This window comes from Botryllus schlosseri, chromosome 7 (assembly GCF_051294905.1).
Source record: "Botryllus schlosseri isolate E-star chromosome 7, Bs_hap1, whole genome shotgun sequence".
NCBI lineage: Eukaryota > Metazoa > Chordata > Ascidiacea > Stolidobranchia > Styelidae > Botryllus > Botryllus schlosseri.
Genome location: NC_137242.1, coordinates 6,346,066 through 6,369,639, shown reverse-complemented (window position 1 = coordinate 6,369,639; position 23,574 = coordinate 6,346,066). Strand labels below are relative to the sequence as shown.

Below are 23,574 nucleotides of genomic sequence, written 5' to 3'. Positions count from 1 at the left end.
AAGCCACAGAAGCCATATATGCCAGTTTGACCAGGCCGGGGATTGGACCCACGACCCTTGTCGGTGGGAAGAATAGTCAAAACATGAAAATCCTGTATCAAGACCATGAGGCATGTCTCCGAAGGCAATACCAGGCATTAGCAGAGTATCTAAACTTACCTACATCACACCAATCACAAAATATCAATGCCAGGTTACCTTTCATATCATTGCTTTGCCACAAAGGTTTTAGTAATACAGAATAGAATCTTAGCCCACAGCTTTTAATTCTAGAATAAAGACTATTATCTTCCCATGAAGATCAACCTTCATCAAATAGAACATGGGTAATTCATAGATTTGCATAACATTTTGTTAGTGAAATCGGTGAGACATTATAGATTATATTGAAAGGATTTGGAAATGGCATAATTCTTTAACACAACTACTTTACAATCTCACTTATTTGTGACCTTTTCAGACCCTCTTCTACTTTGGCGGGTAGTCCTGGTCAGCTACGAAAGGCATGCTCTATCTATCAAATACTCAACTTCAATGATAACGCATAACCGTAAAGGAAAATGATGGCTGGTAAATTATTTTAACAGAAATCTACATGCAGCACAGCAATTATATCTCTTGATACCTAAATTTCCAAGCCACATCGATTCTTCTCACGATGATATCATCCTTCTCATTTCGTCGTTCCTCTTCCATATCATCCGGAAAGCCTTCAAGAATGTCCTTAGTTTGAAAATCCAGCATTAGGTGGCCATAGTCGATCTCAGCAAATTTTGAAGGTAGACATCCCAATCGCGACCAGGAGGAAAACTGAATGCCGCCGTCTGTGAGCTGCAAAGTAATTACTTAAAATCATATCGCATAGAATGAGTATGGTCTAGTTCAGGGCGTCTCAAACTTTTATGCTTAGCTACTATATTTAGTAAAAGATATTTCTACACGACCTTCATAACCCATGGCAGGGGTTGGGAACCTTTTTCGTCCGAAAAGCCATATTGGCACTATATTTTTCCATTTTAACCACCAAAGAGCCATACATGTCAATTGTCAATCCACTGTTACGTCGCAATTGAAAATTTGTGACGTCACCACAGAACCAATTCGAGCTTACTACATGGGATTCGTAGTGAGCGTCACATTTTCACCGTAAAAACTTGTACTACTCATGCTGGTTGCCTTATTTGAGCATGCCAAACTTGAGTTACATAGATCTTTTGCAAGTTACATCTTTTTATTTGTATTACAGTGTGTGCCATATCATATCTTTCGAAACGTAAGATAGTTACCATCTACAACAGATGCCAAAACTAGTCACTACATCAGTACAATACCCACTGTAAGGTGTGATAGGTTAGTGGCGTGGGGTCAGAGAACGCAAGTGAGGAAGTGCATCACCTGTCGTCAGAACGAGTGAACGAAAATCGTGAAACCTTCAATGAATATTGGTATTTTACTGATGTTTGTGAATGACTAGATTTTAAACATTTTTGCTCCCAAAATCACGCAATTTACATATTTACTGTTCAAAAACAAAGCGCGAAAGGAGAGATAAGGCACATGTGAAGCTCACACGGACTACATAGGTGAGGCCACATATCAAGATTCATCCACCTATGATGGCGCCAATGATAGCTTGAAACTTATAATAATTTATTTATAATCGAATGTACCTGTCGCACTGATTCCGAAAATATAAATATTGACCGACTTCTCACTTATCAAATTATTCGGCGGTAACACAACGTTGCGCAACACGCCTACATTTTAACATAAGTACTACAAAGCTAGGCTACTTACAGTGGGTATGTGCAGTTGTAGTGACCATGTTTGGCTCCACCTACACATATGATAATGGGTCCTAAACATTTAAAAAGAGCCTCTCGTGTGAATAGTAGATTCACACTTTCACTGTGGTCTAACACTGTTGGAAATATGAATGTTAATTGTCTTAAGCTTCAAGAAATAACATATGGCTCCAACAAGACTCACTGTAATACAATTAAATGATCTATGGCAGAGGTCTCAAACACGCGGCCCGCCAGAGCATTTTGTGCGGCCCGCGACGACATTTTAGATTTTTCATAATTTGACAATATATCAGTGTCACATATATCTTTTCAGGTTATAAAGTGAAAACCCTCTTAAATTGCTCCGAAAGCCTGAAACTATTCATCAAACTTCACTATCACATCAATTGTAAACACTAACATGCATTCCAATTCCATTCCAATTCATGCTGACAAAACCTGACCTTTCGACGATTCGTGACTGCACTTTGTGAGTTAGACTTGGACGCGACCTTTCTTAGAATTACTCAGACTCGGGCTAACTCGATGGTAAAATGAAAATGAGACTAGAGTGGACTGGGAGTGACTCGGAATGCCGTGAATTTGTTAGAAGCATGGACGCAACGAACTAATTGCGTATCAGGGGAATGGTAATAGATTTCGCTAACTAAGCAAGTAGTTATGGCAACCATTGGCAATCTTTTAGTTACAACTTTGGTCGCTAAACCATGTTATTAAGGCCACTTGAAGGTACCGAGTACCAAAGTCGTACCATCCTACGATGTAACAAGAATGGGCCGTTCGGCGTTCGGACATTTCAATCACCAGGACACATTTAATAATATATTTATATCATATTTTTTCGGTTCCTATATTTGAAGATATTTGGCCATGAGATTAATAGGTTACTTATCAGAAGTATACTCGAATCCTATATCGGACTTACAATGCCCAACCTAAAAATGTTTTAATTTCAGATCAGTCTATTATCAATTTGTTAAATTCAAAATATTCATAGTAGCTTCAAAATTATAACCTGATAGCTTTTATAATCGCATCATACATTTGTCCGCTCATGGTGTAACAACAATTAGCCTATATTCAAATAGTTAAAAATGTGATGATTCTTTTCTTGCCAGGGCTAAATTGAAACAAGAGTAAATCACATTTTGTGATTTTGACGATGTGTGATTACTGTCAGTCTGCTTGATCGGCTCACTTTCCATAGGACAATTCATTCCCGCCAAATAAGGCCTACCTGGAAAGACATAGAATACCCCTATAAATGCTGCGGCCCGCGGCGTCGTCAAAACTGGAAAACTGGCCCGCGAGCACATTTGAGTTTGAGACCTCTGATCTATGGTTTCGCACGGTCAAAATGGTATTTTGACAATGGAATCTTAATCGGCAATATTCCTTAGAACCACAATGTCCTGACACCTAGTTTTCATGATGGTGCAAGATATATGCAGTAAAATACCCACCACACACACTGTTACCACGTCCGTAACTGGTTCGTCCTTCAATGTCTTTGCAAATTGGTCCACTTCAATGTCGGCAATCATTGTTTCGATTTGATCATTTATTAATCCGCTGAAACAATACAATTGCAATACTAAGAACTGTGTATTTAACAGAGGTGGTGAGCAATTAAGCAGTTCGAACGAAATTCAAGCAATTATCTCTACTTAACCTCCGCACGGATTGAATGAGTGATTTATTATTACGTTATTATTATAAATTAATTGCCATATTCACAATATTTTCCTTTCTTTGTTAGTTGTCAACACAGGGTCTCAGAATTGTCTGAATCCAAGAGAAGTTTCCTTCTGTTTCGACGCGGCGCTCTAGACGTCAATGAGTGCCGATTTAGCAGGCGTCGAACCCTGTCTGCTTAGCTGAATCTGCTCTTGGGCTGGGCAAACCTTGTATATCCGTCTTATATTCAAGATAACACAACCAAGCACTCCTAATGGAACAAGGCTTTGGTTGGTTGAAACACGAAGATGCATGATCGAGATTTGCAATAGTGCTCGCTCGTCCGTTGCTCGGTAGAATGGAGAATGATGCAACGGCAACGAGGAAAATATAAAGCCGAGCCAATAGGAAAGTAGAACAGGAATAATCAAATAATCAGGACTAAAATCAGACGATTAGAATGATTAGAAAAGCGAGATGGAAATAAAGGACAGCTGAATTGGAAACTGATTCCTCTAAAAACATCAAATAGAGAACAAGTAAAACATGCGCAATCGCAAACACCTTCATTCGATTTCTACTCTCAAGAACGCTGTGATGTCTTGTGTTATTACATATGTCACTAAATTTATATTTTATGTAATACATTGATTATTTTTATTAAACATTGATATGATATACACTGTATATTAAATGCTATACACATGGTACTGGTTGACCTAAATTCCCTATCAATAGTGATAAATGATGCATGGTTCACCCGCCATACGGATACAATCAATGAATAGGATAATATTCCATAATTGAGCAAATTTTTACGGCTATTCATTTAGGATTGTAGTAAGTTTTTACAAGAAATAGAAAAATTTGTAATGTAGGTATTTTAGATTTGACACATCATACATCAGTCCATTTCATATAACTGCCAAAATATTCACTTCAAAATATCACATTTTAAAATGCTTGCAATCAAAACATTGTAGATTGTAGATCATTGTAAAAATATTCAATGAGTACCTTTCCCATTCTCTGCCAGGAAGAGCAGAATTATCCAATGCTCTGATTATACATCGTTGAATTATAATATCAGAATAACGTCTCAGTGGAGAGGTGCACTTGGTATATAGGATGAGACGCAATGAAGAATGTAAGGTGTCCTGCTGAAGACCGCTCACCCATTCTGCCTTTTCACTTATGCTCTTCAGCCTGTAAAATGATTTTATAACTTTTTTGGCGAGGACCAACTAAGTAATGGTCATGAAAAAGGTGTCGGCTGGAACGGAAGTAATACCGTGGTTATACACAGTGATTCATGTTGATTTGCTTGATAATGTAAAGCGTTCAAAAACTTGCCTGTCAGATAGTGAAGGGGATGCATATCACTATCAGACTATAATTCAAATGAAAAGTAGATATTAGCATTGAAGGATCAACTATTGAAGCCCCGGGAGCACTCTCTACTGTAAGATGCATCCGGTCTCTATTAGATATTTTAGAAAACAAGTCATACTTCACTCACTCATGCCATGCGGGAACCTGTAATGGGCGGAGCACGTCCTGTGCAAGAATCATCAAGATTTTTCTGTAATTTCCATTTTCGATGTGACGGCGAATATCATCCCATACAGACGCATAGAGTTCAATGTCAGCCTGCAAAATATTCCAGAATTAGGATTTGGATTAAGATTGGAGAAAAAGTCAATATAATTTTGATAATGACACATCGAAACAGAAGGGCTATTTCGGAGCATTATGGACAATAACATATTTTAAACACGGTCTGGGACTTGAACAAAAATTTCGACATTCAGTTTTATACTGCATCAGTTCCTAGTCAATAAAATTGAATATTATGGTCGGAAAAGTTGATCTTACTCCGCTTTGAGCCACATTTTCATCTGATCCCTCCGAGCTATTCCTGTCTTCTTCTAACCTGTAGAATCTATTCATCTCTCGCCGTTTCGTGTCTATAAACTCATCGGTAGAAGCGAGGTACGGAGATTGTGAGATTGCTCGTGGATAACATTTCCTCCAAGTAGCCCATTTCTTCTTTTCAGGTAGCGGCTGAGCTCTGACGGCAATGTCGAAATTCTAACAAAAAGAGAAACGGTATTAAACATGATTTAAAAACTCAATAATGATAGAAAGTCTCATGGACTTTCTGTAGGCCTTATTTGTAGGCTTCCCGGAATTTCCCATTGTTCAAGGCAAGTTGTTCACTTCGCTTTCAAAGACTATGACTTTACCAAATATGGCTTGACAATTCCATATGACAAGATAATATTTTAACAAACACATTTACTTTGTGACGAACAAGATATTCAGCCATATTTGCATTGTATGCCACCATGGCCTCCTCAACGAGCATTTGTGCCATTCCTTGGACCGCGAATTCACTGTAACTTGCAAAATCTTGGTTGTAAGCAGCACAGTCCAAACGATGCACCCGCCAGCTCCACAAAATTTCCCAAATTTTTTCTAAAAAAGTCCAGCTTGGTTAAATAGACGAGAAAATTTAACAATTCATACTGAGTTGATATTTCACTGATGTTTGATCATCCTGGTTGAAATCGGCGATCAAAATATCTTCCGCTTCAAGGTACGTAAGGCGTTGTTGTGATCTAACAAGAGCCTTTCTAGGTGTCACAAATGGATTGTTTCCTGTGCACGTAAGCTCGTGTTCATTTACAATGAGAAGAATATTTCATTCATAATGGTCACAAAAATTTTCAACAATAAACAATAATATTAAAATAGGACTTACCTTTAACATGACGAGGATTCACAGTGGAATGAAAAAACAGCGAAATAGTCTTGCGAAGTTTATTCACGTCCAGACTAAGTTTTTCCGGTAAGAATTCAGGCAGCAAATGACGTTGATCAATTGAACATACATTGTGTTTAGCGAATGTATCAATAGGGGTGTCTTGTAGAAAGTGGGATGCCACATCTGTCACATGTATACCCATCTGCAAAGAAAATTGTTCTTCCGTTACAATAGCAAAATGCTTAACATATATTTTCTCTCAATACAACATCCATTGTAGCAGTATATTTATTAAACTCGAAGACTTTTCGGGTGCATCTTTTCAAGAGTTATCGGCACACTAAAGGGATTTAAACAGATTTAAAAGTAAAACCAAATGAGAAATTCGCTCAGATGCTGACCGATTGATGAAGCATATGCTTGGTAATCATCATAGCAGTCTGTTTTTGCAGCCAATTTGTACTGACGTGCGAGCTCCGTGCGATCATTTGCGCATCTTTTTGACCGAATCAATTTTTGGATATGCTGCTTAATACGCTCAAACAATCTTTGAGATGTACGTCCTACATAGGCCTACCTACTATCACAGTGGCACTTGTATTGGTAAACAACATTACTTGCTACGATGATTACCAAGCATATGCTTCGTCAATCGGTCAGCATCTGAGCGAAAACCTTGCCTGTGCACAGCACTATGATGACAATATGTTCACTGTCATTGCGCGTGGTAGGTCTGTGTTTCATTTAAAAGTGTTGGAGTCTACTATTATTCAGTTGAGCAAACCTATTTTATGCAGACAGAAAGATTTCCTCTATAACCTACAAATTTCTCATTAGTGCGTGTTTTTCCGTGCGTGTAACTGTTTATTTACGAATTGTGCTGCTACTATAGTACCGTATGTCCGTATACTTTATAGTTTGTTATTGTTGCCATTGATACGATGCGAATTTCATGGTCTGTGATTTTGATTGTTGCGTCATACTTTGCCTTTTTGGTTTTGCTTTTAAATCTGTTTAAATCCCTTTAGTGTGCCGATAACTCTTGAAAAGAGGCACCCGAAAAGTCTTAGAGTTTAATAAATATACTGCTACAATGGATGTTGTATTGAAAGCTATATTCAAGTTCTGTATCACGAACCAGCTATATATTTTCTCTTTGTGAAATGTTCCCATATTTCACATATTTCATACACATACATAACTGGAGGCTGGAGCAATTTAGCAATAACTCAGACCATATTTCCATAAAGGTTTATAACTAGCGCAACAGAACGGCTGCTTCAGACTTTATCAAATTATTATAATAAATTACAATAAAACTGAAGTATGATAATTATCACCACACTCGATAGCCCGCAATATAGTCTTATGTTATATATGTATAATATTCAATCACCATACTGGCCGAGGTTTCCCAGTATGCTATAGTAAATTTGCTGTAAGTTGCAATGAGAGTCCGGGCTGTTAAATCATTCTAAAGTAAAGGGGCGAATAATTACATATTTTCCACAGAATTCTTAGATAAATGAGGCTTGGACACAGATTGGGTTGAGAAAATGCAACAGTGGACAAATGCGTGCAAGAAATTTCGCATACTGGTTAAGAAGTGATGCCGTGTGATTTTGATAACAGAGAGATAACTAAAGTGCAATATGACCACTCATGAAATATTTTAGCTAGAATTCGAATATGTTGGCATACTGAGAATAATGGCCGATACCATTAAGGTATTCACACCTTCAATCTTTAATTTGAGACGAAATCATATTTATGGCTCTTTTATCGAACATTTATTGTTAAACTTCTTTGTCTGCCAATGGAAATAGGTGTAAAAGTTGGGACTTGTTTTCATTTCCTTGCAATCGACTGTACAAGAACTGATTCTAATGTGGAAATGCTTTGTGGGCATAAAAAGTTAGAAACACCATTCTAATCATATCAGTCTGTTGAAATGATAAGTAAATTAATGCCCTCACCAAATAGCAGTTGCGGTGTTGTTCGCATATTTTCAAACTTAATCCGTCATCCAAAACCCTGGCATTTTCTGCATCAATAGTAAAAATTTCAACTACATCGTCACCGAGCTTTTCCACCGGTTCTTTTACACTTCGTACTTGAACCATGACCGATTCTCTATAATAAAATTTACACCGACATGTCAAATGTCTTCGAAATAATGAATTTGCGATTCGATTGTACTTGCTCAAACTATATGGATTTGAAATTTCAATGCTTCTTTTAAGTTGGTTCATTTCAGTAGTAAGCCTCCCAAGTAATCATGTCCCAAATTTTATAAAATTGATATTTGGATTGCCTATGCCCACTATAAATATCGTATTAGAAAATATATATGCTTAGATCTTACAGGATCGTGTCTGATACTCCATAAGTAGCATTCAAGCGATTTTCCAGAGCCAATCCATCCGTAGTTAGAACTTTTTCAACATATCCCAGAGGCGACTGACAGTATTCCGACCACATCATATATCGCACAGCATACAAGCAGTCCTTTCTGACCTTATCACATGACACCAGTTCTAGATCCACGTGAGATTGATCTACATTGAACAAACAGTGGAAATGGAAAAATTGCCTGTATTTGTCAGTATATACCAGGGGTCAACACGCGGCCCGCCACCTTATTTGAGATTTCGGAAGAACCTTAATAGTAAAGAATTTTGAAAGGCTACAATTGATTCTAGTTTCAACATATTGTTGTTGTAAAAATGACCTATTCTTCTGTGCCCGACATCACTATTCCTCACTAGCTAGCTGATACGGTTTCGGTGATGGTAATAGCATTCTGTGGAAGAATTAGTAGATATGAATGGGCGTATTGCCTTGACGTGCAATGGCCCAGACACTCCAAAAAATGAGACCCTTTGAAAACGACTTGGGGCTACCCCGCAAGATCAGGCTTTACGAGGTCATCGTTTTCCAGCAAATATCGTGCCCAGCTAATCTTGATATCGATATTTTAGTCGATAAAGGTGCTGTCAGGTATTTTGAGCAGCTCATAGTTCAAAATATAGCGAAATACATGATCCTCATATTTTTATTGTACTTGTTTTCCTTCAATAAATTATTTGTTTCTTTGTGGTAACTACGACCGTGGCTCACGTTAGAGAGCGCGGCATTGTACTGACAATAAGTTAAACTGTGTTGCCTATTTCAAGTTGGTGTTGAATTCATGTGACGCACGGTATCCACGAAATTTCAAATGTGGCCAGCGACCCATTTTGAGTTGGCATCCTCTGGTATATACAATTAATATAAATCCCACATAAAATGTTTCAAACTTTTCAAAGTCTGATTTGACCCAACACCTTCATATATTTATACAAGACTGGTAGTAGCTTGTGAGACTATGATAGGGTTACCACACGTCCTCTCTTAAAGGGGCACTGCGCTCTAAAAATGATGTGGTCTTAAATTGAAGGTAAAAACGAACAAAAATTTTTGGCCGCGACCATTTCCTTCAGAATGCCACCGTAATGGAGCTGCAATTTATTGAAATTTCTACAAGACCAGCTGCCGCGGCTGCTTAACCCATGACATGGCACGATGTCTTCATCGTCGCACTTGCTTGACGCGATAAGGCAGTCACGCAGAGAACGGAACTTCGACACATTTCCTTCATAACATCGGCTGACAACTATCTAAAATTTGTTCTCTGCGTGACTGCCTAATCGCGTCGAGCAAGTGCGACGGTAAAGATATCGTGCCATGTAATGGGTTTAGCAGCCGCGGCAGCTGGTCTTATAGAAATTTCAATAAATTGCAGCTCCATTACGGCGGCGTTCTGAAGGATATGGCCACGGCCAAAAATTTTTATTCGTTTTTACCTTCAATTTGAGACCACATAATTTTTAGAGCGCAGTGCTCCTTTAAGAGGATTTGTCCTTTTTTTGGAGCTTTTTTAAAAGCGTCCTCGGAGGACGCCTAAAGTTCCTCTTTTCTGGGAATTCAACCTCTATTTTGAGAATTTAGGTTAACTGTACCTGGAAATTGGACTGAGATATAGGAAATCAGCGGCCAAGCAATGGTCCGACGTGATTTCCGTTACTTGAGCCAGAAAAAGACCTTTTTTGGTGAACCTACGGAAAACCTGATAGAAATGGGTATTTCAGATCTTAAGCCGGAAAGTTGACCTCTTTTTTAGTCAACCCACGGCAAAACTCATAGAAAACCGAAAATTCAGGCTTTGAGCCTTAGAGATGACCTTTTAATTTTTTTAGGTCAACAGACCATAAAGTCGGGAAAAATTTATCATTTTTCCTGGACTTAACTTCAGTATTGTAACTAAGAAAATTTTGTAAAGATGTCCTCGTTTCACATTTCCAAAATATGGTAACCCTGGACTATGAGATAGTTGAATAAATGTCAAGGAGTCAGGGTTCGAGAGTTGGTAGTGTTAAATTGGCGTAATGGGAACGGCAGAGATAGGGTCAGAGTTAGACTCCTTTATTTTATACAGTTGGAAGTCGAGTATTAGAATTTTTTGTTGGTCACTAAACTATCAATAAAGATCCCAAGCTCTCAGCCCAGACCAACTAAATGATACGCCCTTTTCAAGCTGGTCAGCAAAGCGAAAAACAAACCAGCAAAATCTGGAAAATGGCAGCAGCCAAGGGCAAGTTGTAGTTTAATAAAATTGGAGAGATTACACTGTTGCCGGATCTGGAAGACCGGAATTTTGTCCGGGTCCTTTCTTCGATGGTTCTTAGGACAGTGAATCTTGAAAAAAATGGGCGGCCTTTCTGTCGGAACCATGATCGATATGTCATTATGAAATGGCCTGCAGAGAAAGTAGCATTTTTGAAGATTTCTGCCCCTGGAAGAAATCAAAAATCAATGAAATGGTCAAACAATGATAATGAATTTCCATTCTAATAACCTTTTGAATATACCCATGACTTGGCCTTTCCTTTTAGCCTCTGCGCTTTGAGGGGAATATATCAGCTAAATAGAATTTCACATGTTAGTTGAATTCGTTACCATAAATTATGTCATATCTCTATATGATGGTCAATCTAGAGGCCGAACAATATTGAGTCGATGTTAATATGGTCGATATAAAATTTGTAAGCCAATAGAGATAATATTATTATTATGAATGTCATTTATTCACAAGAAATCTACATTTCCAGTCCGATAGACAGAATTGTATAAGTTCAGAGAAAAGCTTTTCGCATTTTCAAGATGAAGTGAAGTCCTATGGTCATCATAAATCAATTGTTTAGTACTGAAGTCCCCTCGGTTGGATTAGTCCTAGATATAGTATTTCTGTAGAGGCATATATCGGATGGGATGTAAGCAGTGATACTTCTCCTGCAATGTACTTCCAGGCTACAAGTCCAAGTAAGCAGAGTCAATATTTTCAAATGCCTATCCTCTTCCTAATTCAAATAAATCCCCTGATTTCATAACATGTCAAATCGATTTCTTTGAATCCGATCCAAAAGTACAAAGAATTTACATTTCATTACAATTTACAGTCATTTATGATTTTTTATAAAACCAGGCTTTGTAATAATTGTGTATCTTCATCCAATTCAAATCTGGTGTATTCATATCCAAGTCGAGGCTTATTGTTCCAAGTAAAGTGATACTAATATGAAGAAATTGCAGTAGATATCATATGTTATTAATCCTCAATTTTCCTATAAATATTCGATAATTTTGCCTTCCTTTTGACATCTTTAAGCCCAAGTAAGCCACAAAAGTGCGTAAATTTCAAGTTAAGTGCGTTTAAGTACAATAGTGCGTTTGTATAATGTACAATGTGCATAGGTGCTCAGGTGTGCTGACCAAAGAGTTTTCAATAGCAGTATAATCAACAGTAAGGGTATTTACTGATTAACTGACTAGACGCGACTGTAGCATCTTACACCATGTATCTGAAAAAGAAATATAATGCTACATGCATACCCTATGATCGCCTTCAATTCTGACCAGCACTTCATCATTCTGGAATGCTCGTCCCATTTTCTCTTTGCCATCCAAGATTATTGATCCGCCGGAATCCGAAATAGATGCCCCACTTACATCTAGAATGGAAAGCAGGCTATTGAAACTAACTTTTCAAAGTGCCGTTAACAATGTATTACCTATCGGTGAAGCTTGCGCCAGGTCACGACTCTCGATGTGTATTCTGCATCTTAGGTATTTATGCGGCTCTGAAGCAAGCATATCATCTAGTTCGCCAAGGCTGTGCTTTGGTGTTAACTGCCTCCTGTTTGCGAGTCTATATCACACAGAATATGCAATCTAACGATGATTGTTATATTTCCTGGATGCAAACTCAGACGTATCAAGTCAGTGATGTCGTAGTAATGTTGTAGGAAATCCTCAGCGTGGCAAAAACTACCTAAAGTTGACACTAAAAGATATCAAAATAACCCGGGAGGCTTTAGAGGTAGTTTGGAATGACCTATCTCGATAGCCAATCACAAAACTTGCAAAATTCATCTCCAATGCAAACAAAGAATTAGTTATGCTGTAGGTGCTATTTCAAAGTGACATTCCAACATTGTGTGCATGGCCGGCCACTGACCAATGAATAGAATGTGTTCACTCCTGAAAATGATACAATTAATGGGAATATGACGTTCAAGTTGAAACGGTAGTAATAGGATCTCATCTTCTGTTCAATTGTATTGAATGATTTAATGTAGTTTTTCTCAACCGGGGGGCCGTTTGGACTGATAAAGGGTGACGCGAGAAGATGAGGTAATCAGGGTGGCCGTCGACATAGAACAAAAATTAAGGACATCCGAAGACTGAGCAGCATATGGGAATCATGGTGACTAAAAATATTTATTACAATGAACATACTCAAACTGGCAATTACGGTAGGCTGTGATTCAGGCTGTGATTACCTTTCTTGGTCATCAACTTCCCAGTTCCCGCACTCAAGGTACTTAAAGTACTGGCTAGGGTGCTGTGAACTATTTATCTATTTCAGCGGGTGCCCTGAAGTCAAAACGGTTGACAACCACTGAGAACCATCATATGACTTAACAAGTAGACAGAGAAAGTTCACAAATCTGCTTTAGCAAACAAATAAAATTATACTGATGAGCATTGTGTCAACTAAAGATTTGTTTAATGTTCAAACCAAGCATGTAACGACTACAGTCTAGGGATGCATTTAAAACTAAAATCAATTTAAAACAAACATGTTGAAAACAAGGCCCTTGTTTAAAACTTTTTTTCAAGTCATGACGTCACCCACATTCAATTGTGAAGCCATAGTGGATTAACATTAACAATTGTAAATATACGGTAAATATAGCTCCTTTGACCAACTATCTATGTACTATTGCTGTTGAACCGACTATTTTCAGGTTTCCAACCATCCCATATCGTATATGTCGGCTATATAAGGTGGCAGTCGTCCGTAGTCTCATACAACATGTTTTTTATTTAATTATACAACTTGAAAAAAACATAATTTTATTTAAAAAGTCACCTGTTTAAAACACTTTAAAACACTTTGTTTATAACAAAGTGTTTTAAACAACCATTTGTTTCAAATGCAACCCTAACTGTGGCACTGTAAACTAGTTCTTACACCATATTGGCATAGTTCAAATAGAAACTAACAATGTCATACCCTTATATATCAAAATAAAGTATATGAAAGATTCAGTACAATAGTATTTTGTAAAATATTTAATCAATAACCATCACTCAATTTCAATTGAAATTTTCATAATATTAGAATGCAATGTTTACGTATACGACATAGGTGAAATTTTGCTATTGTATCATGTTTCTTAACATTGCATACTTTTATCATTTCGGAACATTGAGGTTAGCGAAGTTCATCAGCCTGTTATGGCATTGAATAAAAGAATATCAGGATAGTTATGACTAGGGCAAGTTTTTGCAACTTTTGCAACTTTTTTTACAGCTTCCGACAGCTTCGTAGATACTCAGAATATATGTACTCTGTCGTTTTAAGCTGTTTGGAGAGATTTTATAGTGTAACTTTTTGCAACTTTTCTCTATTTTTTATAGCCAATTTTTACTGCAACTTTGATCAAATATTGCGTAAAAATGTAAAAAAGTGATTTAAAAACATGCTATAAACTACTTCTAGTATGGTTCTACTCCCTTCGATTTGCATGACAAAGAGCTATATAAAGGGTTAGCTTCATCTCACTGTTATCTATGACACAATGGAGAGAAGTTCAACTCCACCTGCCAAGCACGACGGTGCCCGATTAATATGTAAATAGATCATTTTATTAATTCCGTCGTTAAAATTTGAAATAGTGTCCCATTTCAGGAACGCCCAGGTGAGACCGCCGAAAATTACATTTTCACTGGGTCCCCTTCTTCAGGCTATTGATTTCGTTGAAGTGAGTTTTTCTGTAATGCCTTGGGTAAAGTTTGCAGACCTAGTGGGGTTTGGGGTGTGTTATTCTACTTGTTTTAGGGGGAGGGGTTATCGCTATGCTGTTTGAAATTTTTGGGGAAAATAATTCCCGTATTGCGTATTTTTTTTTGGTGTGTGCCGGGAAAATGGAATTTTGGGCGGTTTGGTCAGGCCGTTAAATGACGAAGTAACAAATTTGACAGCTTTGCAGGAACTAGGTTATACAACGGAGCCTTTGGAGTATCTCATACCCTAATAATTCAGCAAAAGTTATAAATGCAACTTTTTACTGCAACTTTTGTTAAAATTAAATGCAACTCTCTCGTAATTTTAGTGCAACAAAAACTTGCCCTAGTTATGACAGATATCATAATATTTGTGGATTGGTGGAATGGAGCAGAAGAAAAAACCACTCATTTCAATTGATAAGACATGAAACTTCTCAAGGAGATGAAAGTTGTATGCCAAAACATATCTCATATACCAAACAAAAAATAACACTATACACAACCAGTACCTAATAAAATTTACGTATATTATATGTTTCAAAGTTTATTAACTGAATTAGATATTTATACTTGTTTGGACTGTCACAAATGATTTTACCTGTTTGAAACAATGTCGGGCTCATTTGGATCTTTACGTTCTGATACATAGCACTCCTCATACTGTATGGAATCGTCTGACACAGCACCGCTGGATTTATTGAGCATGTCATAAAGTATGATATCATCATTGAGATCCTTCAGAGAAAGAATAGCTTGGATGAAAGTTATATGTGAAGACTTGGCAGTGTTTGTGGAAATTAGAAACGTGAATTTTGGTCAAGTCACATTCGTCCACTGCTTACTTTCATTCGGCATATCTCTGCTGGTGCAGCATGTTGAAAGAAAATGGTAAGACCGTTTTTTTATTTTTTTATTTTATAAATAGAATTAAGTTACACACAATTGCATATTGCAAGTAGAATTGTTTCAAAATACTTGAAATCATCGACAAAATGGAGTCAACATTAAACTACCTCATCGTCACTGCCGTCTGATTGGTTGTCTGAACATGGCCGGCTCAGATCTATTTCTTCACGTTGAAAATATCGACCATTTGCTCCTGGGGTAAATTCCCTGGCGTTGGGTTGGAGTGTTTGCCTGTTTATCCACTCCGTGGTAACATGGTCTGGGTTGATAGTCCCAGACGCCTCACAATGCTGCAAATACAGTATTATAACCAAGTCGAGTTTACGGATGTAGCTTTAGAAAGACACTATTGTTGCTGATGTCAAATTAAGGACCACTCGATGAAACAATCTTTGATCAGAAAATTATATCTCACTTATAACACAAGTTTAACACAAAACTATGGAAGAAGTGTCAAGCATTAAACAATAATAAAAATGCACGCAAGCTTCGTAAAAATTCTCAAATAACAAACTAAATAATGTAATGTTGATTTGTAAGAATGACTCTAATGTCACTGCCGTGAACTAAAGAATGTCTTAATACCCTATCCAAATCTGTAAATCATGTCATGTCCAGTGCAGTATCAAATAAAAAAGGAAATTACAATAGTGACTAAAAATATTTCATAATAGGTTTTGCCAGTCCTACACTCACCTGAATAAAAGCACGCCACTTTCTTGAACACTCTCCAACTGCACAAAGAGTCGCTGCATCGCCAATCGCAATGACTAACGACTTAGCTCGCGTTAGAACTGTGTTCAATAAATTTTCATCGCAAAGAAATCCTGACCGATCACCGTCTGCTTTCAAGCTCACAGTTTTCCTCATCACACAGCTCAGAATCACTGCTTTGTATTGCAATGCTGAAAGCATATTTTAAAATTAGATGTCTATCAATGCGTTTCGACAAACTTCATGAGTTTACCTTGAACGTTTGCAGCGCGGTAGACAATGACACCGCGGAAGCCTTTTCTTCTTAGCAAATCTCGGATAAGTTTAACCTAAATTGAGATACACATATTGAAACCTTTAACACTTACCATTGAAGATGATGATACAACACGTTTAAAGACATAATTTGTGAATGCAAAGGTCAATGGCTCTCACCCTGTGATCCGCAAAACCTCTAAATTTCTAACATGAATAACCTAATTTGGAATTTCCAGGACATGTCAAAGCTACTTCGATTGGAAGTAAAAAATGAAGATCTGAGAAGTACTCAAATAAGCCGTTTTAAAAAGTAGATCTGATCAAGGGATTGTATAATTTATTCAGTTACTTTTGAATGTGCAAGATGTGATCGCAACTAATGCAATCAGTCAATCAGGATAATTTCGTAATGTTTGAAGCTGTTTTTCTATCATTAAATTAGTGAACCTTTCCAGCTGCTTGAAAAAGAATTCTTAATGTATTTTCTTAAAGATTTGAAACCTCTTTAAGGAATCAATTTCCCTGTTATAGAGATAACCATTATTATGGAAGAACTTCAAGATGAGCTGCTGGATAGAGATGAATAAACCGGGAATGATATATTCATTGTAAAATGACTTTCTCAATATTGGTGCAGGCCTCATGTTGCGATCATACACAAAGGTGTTGTCGGAAGCTTTACATATTATTATTCCATTTGCCTCCACTTATCTTTTTTAAATTGTATTTTGAGCTCACATCCATATCAAATCGAAGTCGTGGTTTTTCAAACACGATCATATATTCTTATACTTGGTTTTGACATGCATCTGCAGAAATCTAATCAAATGATTTCTCTTTAAATGTTAAAAGTCGCCACAAATTCCACATAGTATGATGTCATTTTCATGAAATGCGCAATTTTTGCAGTTTCACTAGCCTACCTACAGTTAATATTTGCACATAGATGACATATGATGACATGTGATGGTTGCAGGATAATTGAGCTAGATTTGAACTAAATCTCGAGGGGGTTTGTGGAGGCCTTGACAGACAAAATGATTGAGAACCATTGATACAGACGATTTCCATCATTGTGTCAAATCGCATGAGAGTAGGAATGGAGGTAAGTAGTGCAGATGTTAACTGAAAAATTTATTCAATTCATTTGACTTGATTAAAACTGCATGAATTTGTATTGAAATATATTCACAATTTCCACTCTGTCATTGTTAGTTGCCAAAATGCACATTGTTACGCACATGGACAAGAGTTTTACTCACTTGACTGAAATACGGTGAGGTAACTAGAATTTCATCTTGGGAAAGACGACTTTCAGTCAGCACGCTGACTTCCTCGACGACTTGCTTGGCCTCCTTTATATTGGTGTAGTCACCCAAACTGGTGGAGCTACATTCGCCTTTACATGCAATGGAACCAAAGATTTTGACAGTGGAATCACCTTTTAATACTTTTCATAAAAGTCAAATAGTGAAACATTATGTCGCCGTGAAATCAAAGTAGCTTATGTCCATTTTACACATTTTGAGAAAATGAACTTTATGTAAAGTTTTCTTTTTCTCTCGGCCATGATTAACTTTGAAACAATGAGATATACATAAACGTGACCAAGATAACTAAAATGAGAATTGAAAAAAAAATTATTTTTTTTTAATTGAAGAAGGGGCATAACCTACTTTGAGTCCACCGCGACGATTAGTGCAGAAAATTATGAGACGTTTAAGGCACCAGATATAATCCAATCCAACTCGGGCTCTCGCCTTCTGAACTTTCGCGTCAATGCAAATAATTTTGCAACGTGTATTATTTGGGTATATTTCAGATGAGTTAAGGATGTGACTTTGTCCGTAACAACATTGCCTTTCAAGCAGTGTGCCAAAGAAAGTTTCTCTAGCAGTCATATGTTATGTGATACATATGATGGATTACCTCGGGCTAATAGCCCGTTTGGACTAAATTTAATGAGATTTTCGAATTTTGATTTAATGATTTCTTCTTCACCTCTAAGTGAAATTACTTGCCTACACCTACAATTTGAATTGCTGATCGCTGTATAATGTATATTTTTCGAAAGTACACAAAGACAACTAGTACAGAGTACAGAACGTAAGATTACACTTAGGTTTCCGGCCAGCTTCGCAGCGCTCATTCCAAATACCGGTATGTGATACGTTTTTCCAGTCATCAATCAACAAGTCTCCACATACCCACGTATGTGAGTGGGGTATGCTCTTCATAATTACAAATAATGTTCAATACTGTGTTACCTTTATTAGGGTTAACATATCTTCATGGACCAAATTCCGAACTCTCTTTAGCACCTACCAGCGGGTTACAAAATTAGGTATATATACATATCACGTCTCACTAGCAACGCTTTGCCTATCGATTGCATACAGGAGTGGATTTTTTAACATAGGTCATCGATCAACTATTAACTATAGGTTACCCCTAGCCTGAGAACCGCTATCTTTGACTAAAGCCTCCAAACGGCCGCGCCGACACTGGGAATATACCGTTCTGTTACAATTGCGATTAAAATTAGTCTTTTTGCAGCAGATTATACATATTTTAATTTGCTCTTGATTGCAGTTTTTGTGAGGGTACCCATGTTAAAAGCAAAACAAGTGACAGTAAATCGCACGCAGCGCATGAATAATATTTCCAATAGCATAAATCTTCCCCAAAATAATGTATTGTTTGAGTATTTATGAAACAATTTTGAGCTTCTGTCAAGCCTTCAAAATTCCGGACATTTAAGCATATTTTAGCATTTCCTCCCAGACGCAGTTTAAACAGTGAAATTCCGGACATTTCCGGGAAATTCCGAACGTATGACAACCCTAAACTATATGCATTCATAATATTTATTATTCAACCGAAGATTATTAAGATGACACTTTCCGTTGATTACTGTCTCATAAAAAATAAATCACGTATCGTGATTTCAAACATAATGAAGTTTCAAAATAAAACATACGAGATATTATGAGGCATCATTCAAGTGTATTACGAAGTTATGTCTCAATGTGTGGCTGCGATTTCGTTACAATGGTTGATTGTCCTCAGGCGAAATACACCTGAGTTGTGTCGTTGCTATTCGTCTTACATGTTGCAGAAAGGTACTAGCAGAAATCGTGGAATGAATTGCTTCCAGTATGGTCAGAGTTAGATACCACTAATTTCCTGCTTCTACCTCCTGTACTACCAGCCTGTGTTAGAAATGGGTATTTCTGCATATAATTCAGAAAATGTTTACTTCGAGTTAGGGAACATTAGTAACTGACATAAGTATTCGATGCAAACCTTCAACGTGAGTAAAATGTACCGGTCCGTATCCATCTAGCAATTGAACATCTCCACTGCATTGCAATATCCCTCTTCGGTAAAAAAGCTCGGAAATCAGTTGCAACAATCCGTCAACGCATCTAAAATATATCTCTAGCGAGGCGAAAAGAGTTATTGCACCGACTCATTTACCGGTAGTTGTTGCACAGCAGTATTCTTTGAGAGTTCAAACTCGGAAAGTCGCCATACGCCACATACAACCGCTCCAAAAATGTCAGAATAGGAACTTCTTTTGGTAAGAAGGTCTGAAAAACAAGACAAGCACTGTTATAATTACTGACCCATAAGGGGCACACACATATGATAACAAGATTATTTTAAAGATTAGGAAGATCCCCAGTGATTCAAAAAACCAGGTTGAATATGTTTTCAATCAACTGCTGCTGGCCTGAGCATAAAATTCCGATAATCGAAATCATCGACTCACACCACTCGATTCCACTCATTAAAATTATGCCCAGCCCTACGAGTTATTGGACATTTGAAATCACTTTTACGAAAGATTTGAACACTCACCCTTTCGTTGATTTGCTTATGATCCCCAGCAATAATAACTCGAGTGTTCCCAGCATCCGCCAACGTCAACGGCATAATAACTTCAGGCTCCATGGCCTGCAATGACAGAAAATTAGATTTTATTTATGATTTGTTTGGTGAAAAGGATACAAAAGTATCTGCTCACTGCGATCAGATCATATACAGTCATAAAGCGTACGTTTCCTAGCCATTGGAAATAATTTCAGTGTGTTAGATATTCTTATTATCTCAAGTCATATCTCAGATAGATCAGCTATGTTCCCATTAACATATCTTATTTTATGCTCACTATCATAACCCACATCTAAATTGATGAGAGTTTAAAATTGTTCTCACGGAGCATTGTCCTACACCAAAAAAGCATGAAAGTAAGATCCTCACTTGTGACGCCTCATCCAAGAAAATGTGAGTGAAAGCTCCGCTGCGCAAGCCTACCCCCAGTTGTCCGAGAGCGGGACAAGTTGAAAATGTTGTGATAATTATGTTGTATCTCAAGACCTCGTCCATTGTCGGGTACCGGAATGAACATCCATCATTGGTGTAGAGGCAGAAATCATGAATATCACTGATCTGCAAAATTAATATATTTCACTCGGTTGCCTGTCATTTCAATCTCTACCGCAATAATACAGTGTAAATAATTGCATTGCTAACAATATTATACAGTATTGAAGTTGGATTTGAAGAAATGTCAGTGGAAGCAGATCGGTATGCTTGTAAGAAATTCATTCCAATTTTGTAATTACAGAAACAAAAGTGATGAAATCCTAAACCGTTATGGATATGATAAAAATTATGTTGCTCCCAAGGTCTTTAGGGCGGAAAATCATTGATCACCCTGGAATGATTTGGATTATTTCATGCTTCAATAAAAAGAATATATTTTTATCAGTAGGACTTTAAATAGAATTGAACATGACTGTCCTTTTCTGGCAACTTGCATTACATATTCATTTTAAATTGTCTAACCAATGCAACCTGGACTAGATGGATGCGCTAACACTGAACAAGTGTACTAGCTATCCGATATGATTGATAGGAATTGATTTCTTGATCATACATAAGATATCATATTGATACTCACCAAAACAGTATTAGGTTTGCGTTGGTGATACATTACTCTTAAAACTTTGAACTTTGTCCTATCCCAATCGCCCTTGACCATATCTTGAATGTATAGATCGGCGGCACTGTTGGATAAGAAAAAAATGGTAGCTAAAATTTAATATTATTGCACATGGCATTTGAAATAACTGACCAAGGAACGCTTTGAGTAACTTGATGCATTACAGTTATCTATACTTAACAAGGATCTGAGGAAATGACATTACTTTACATGAAATTAACAACATGTATAGGCCTACATTTATTAGTGCCTTTCATTGTACAGTATTTCTTGCAGAATCAGAATATACTATTGATTGCCACTAGGGCACAAATTTTCTATTGAATTGATAATATATAATATATTAACAGTGATATCATATGAAATTACCAAGTGTCGATATTGCACTCAATTAAATGCGACATATACTTGGAAATAGCGAGGCACACATATCAACTATTTAATATCCATTAGCTTGACTAAATACCAAAATCAAATACACATATCTCAACGTGACGTATATTTAAAAATAAGACTCAAGTGACCTGGCAATTATCTTTTGATGCAGTAGTTTATCTTAGCTGAACTAGAGCTGTCACAGTTTTAACCACCTGTTTGAATGAGTGCATAAGAGAATTCTGGACTCATTGTCTTCATTTGCCAATATTTGCTGAATGGTGTTCCTGATGGTGTGCGTTTTTCCAGTTCCAAACGGTCCAGCTATCAGCAACGGAGGGTAGCAATTCCTGTTTGGATTTCTACGATCCTCAATCTTCGGTCCGAGAACTTGTCTCAAGACAGAATTCTGGAAAATGCAGGATTCATGTCATATTCTTGTCAAGGAGAGGTTACTTGCAATAATGTTTCATACTACAAATGAGCTTCATTTTGGTTATATTCATATAATAACCATAGGCCACTGCCGACGTTGGTGAACTTTGTTTATGAAGACAGAAAGAGAGAGAGAGGGGTGTCATTCTTTGAATGATCTTACTAGAAAAATGAAATCAAGCAATATTTTCAGATCATTAGTATGGACACCAAAGGGATAATACGGCCAAATGATCTTTGACTCAATACCTATTCTCTAGCATAACATTGAGATATGTATAGAATCCAATTGGACACTAATACCACAAAATGAATATCATCATGAAACGCAGGACATACAACAACTAAGAGCACTGTAGCATGGCAATGAGTGTATAACAAAAGCACAAATATGTCACAGAAATATCAAAACGACATTTGATTTCAAAATTCAAGATACTAAAAATTGAGAGTCTATAAATTGACAGCCCTAACATACTATTTCATGGATGACTGAATACAGCGGAGACCACAAAATTTCTAATTCATTTATCTCACTTGTGATTCATCCAAAATCTGTAAAGTATGAGGATACTCTGACAGACTTGCATATGCCAGCGGATCTGGACATATCAACTTTAGACGTTCTTCCAGACAGTCCAAGGAATGATGCATTCTGCAGAACTTGATTCTGTCCAGTTTATATTGAATCATCAAAGTAACTTTACTTGAATGGTCCAGTTTCAGATCTTCTACACACCTGAAAGCGCAAGATAATTCATAAAGCTGTGGTACTAATACAGTATAACTTAAATGTAATGAGTGCGATAATTTTTACTCCAGTACAAGTATACTGTCAAGTCAAGCTAAATGTAATGCAAGTAGAAATACATTATAGTTGACTTGACTATTACACTGTAGTATTGTGTCATTGCCATTTATTTAAAGAAATATAGATATCATGAAGAAAAGCGTCCAACAGTATACGTTTAAGCAGCCACAGGTGCTTGCTAGTCTAACATAATAGAGCTACTCACATTAATACGGAATGTGCATTTACAGCAGTGTTTCTTAACCTTGGATCCAGGATATGAAAAAAACTTCACTTCAAAAAAATGTAACATATTTCCAGAAGCATGACAGGCTTAGTGTAACAAAATATTCGAATGCGAAGCCTATTTCACCATTTCTTAGAAAGGATTAGTTCATCACATATTCATACATTAATTGGATAATAACATTTTAATGTG

General features: G+C 37.0%; 1 protein-coding gene across 1 annotated transcript in view; it reads right to left on the bottom strand.

Moving 5' to 3' along the window:
• The window catches only part of LOC145443237 (3'-5' exoribonuclease HELZ2-like), a 68,608-nt gene that overhangs the window by 25,526 nt on the left and 19,508 nt on the right, over window positions 1-23,574 (bottom strand). Inside the window, exons 14-39 of the mRNA XM_080321226.1 lie at window positions 22,883-23,084; window positions 22,126-22,319; window positions 21,494-21,599; window positions 20,791-20,979; window positions 20,389-20,484; window positions 20,005-20,117; window positions 19,831-19,952; window positions 17,787-17,923; window positions 16,520-16,595; window positions 16,249-16,457; window positions 15,660-15,842; window positions 15,245-15,381; window positions 12,363-12,499; window positions 12,184-12,302; window positions 11,150-11,214; window positions 10,920-11,086; window positions 8,618-8,810; window positions 8,229-8,385; window positions 6,250-6,454; window positions 6,015-6,146; window positions 5,788-5,963; window positions 5,361-5,576; window positions 5,005-5,135; window positions 4,503-4,691; window positions 3,272-3,380; window positions 626-831 (exon numbers count right to left, since the gene is read on the bottom strand). Of these exons, the coding sequence (XP_080177352.1) occupies window positions 626-831; window positions 3,272-3,380; window positions 4,503-4,691; window positions 5,005-5,135; window positions 5,361-5,576; window positions 5,788-5,963; window positions 6,015-6,146; window positions 6,250-6,454; window positions 8,229-8,385; window positions 8,618-8,810; window positions 10,920-11,086; window positions 11,150-11,214; window positions 12,184-12,302; window positions 12,363-12,499; window positions 15,245-15,381; window positions 15,660-15,842; window positions 16,249-16,457; window positions 16,520-16,595; window positions 17,787-17,923; window positions 19,831-19,952; window positions 20,005-20,117; window positions 20,389-20,484; window positions 20,791-20,979; window positions 21,494-21,599; window positions 22,126-22,319; window positions 22,883-23,084 (3,966 nt within the window). The remainder of the gene's footprint in view (window positions 1-625; window positions 832-3,271; window positions 3,381-4,502; window positions 4,692-5,004; window positions 5,136-5,360; window positions 5,577-5,787; window positions 5,964-6,014; window positions 6,147-6,249; window positions 6,455-8,228; window positions 8,386-8,617; window positions 8,811-10,919; window positions 11,087-11,149; window positions 11,215-12,183; window positions 12,303-12,362; window positions 12,500-15,244; window positions 15,382-15,659; window positions 15,843-16,248; window positions 16,458-16,519; window positions 16,596-17,786; window positions 17,924-19,830; window positions 19,953-20,004; window positions 20,118-20,388; window positions 20,485-20,790; window positions 20,980-21,493; window positions 21,600-22,125; window positions 22,320-22,882; window positions 23,085-23,574) is intronic.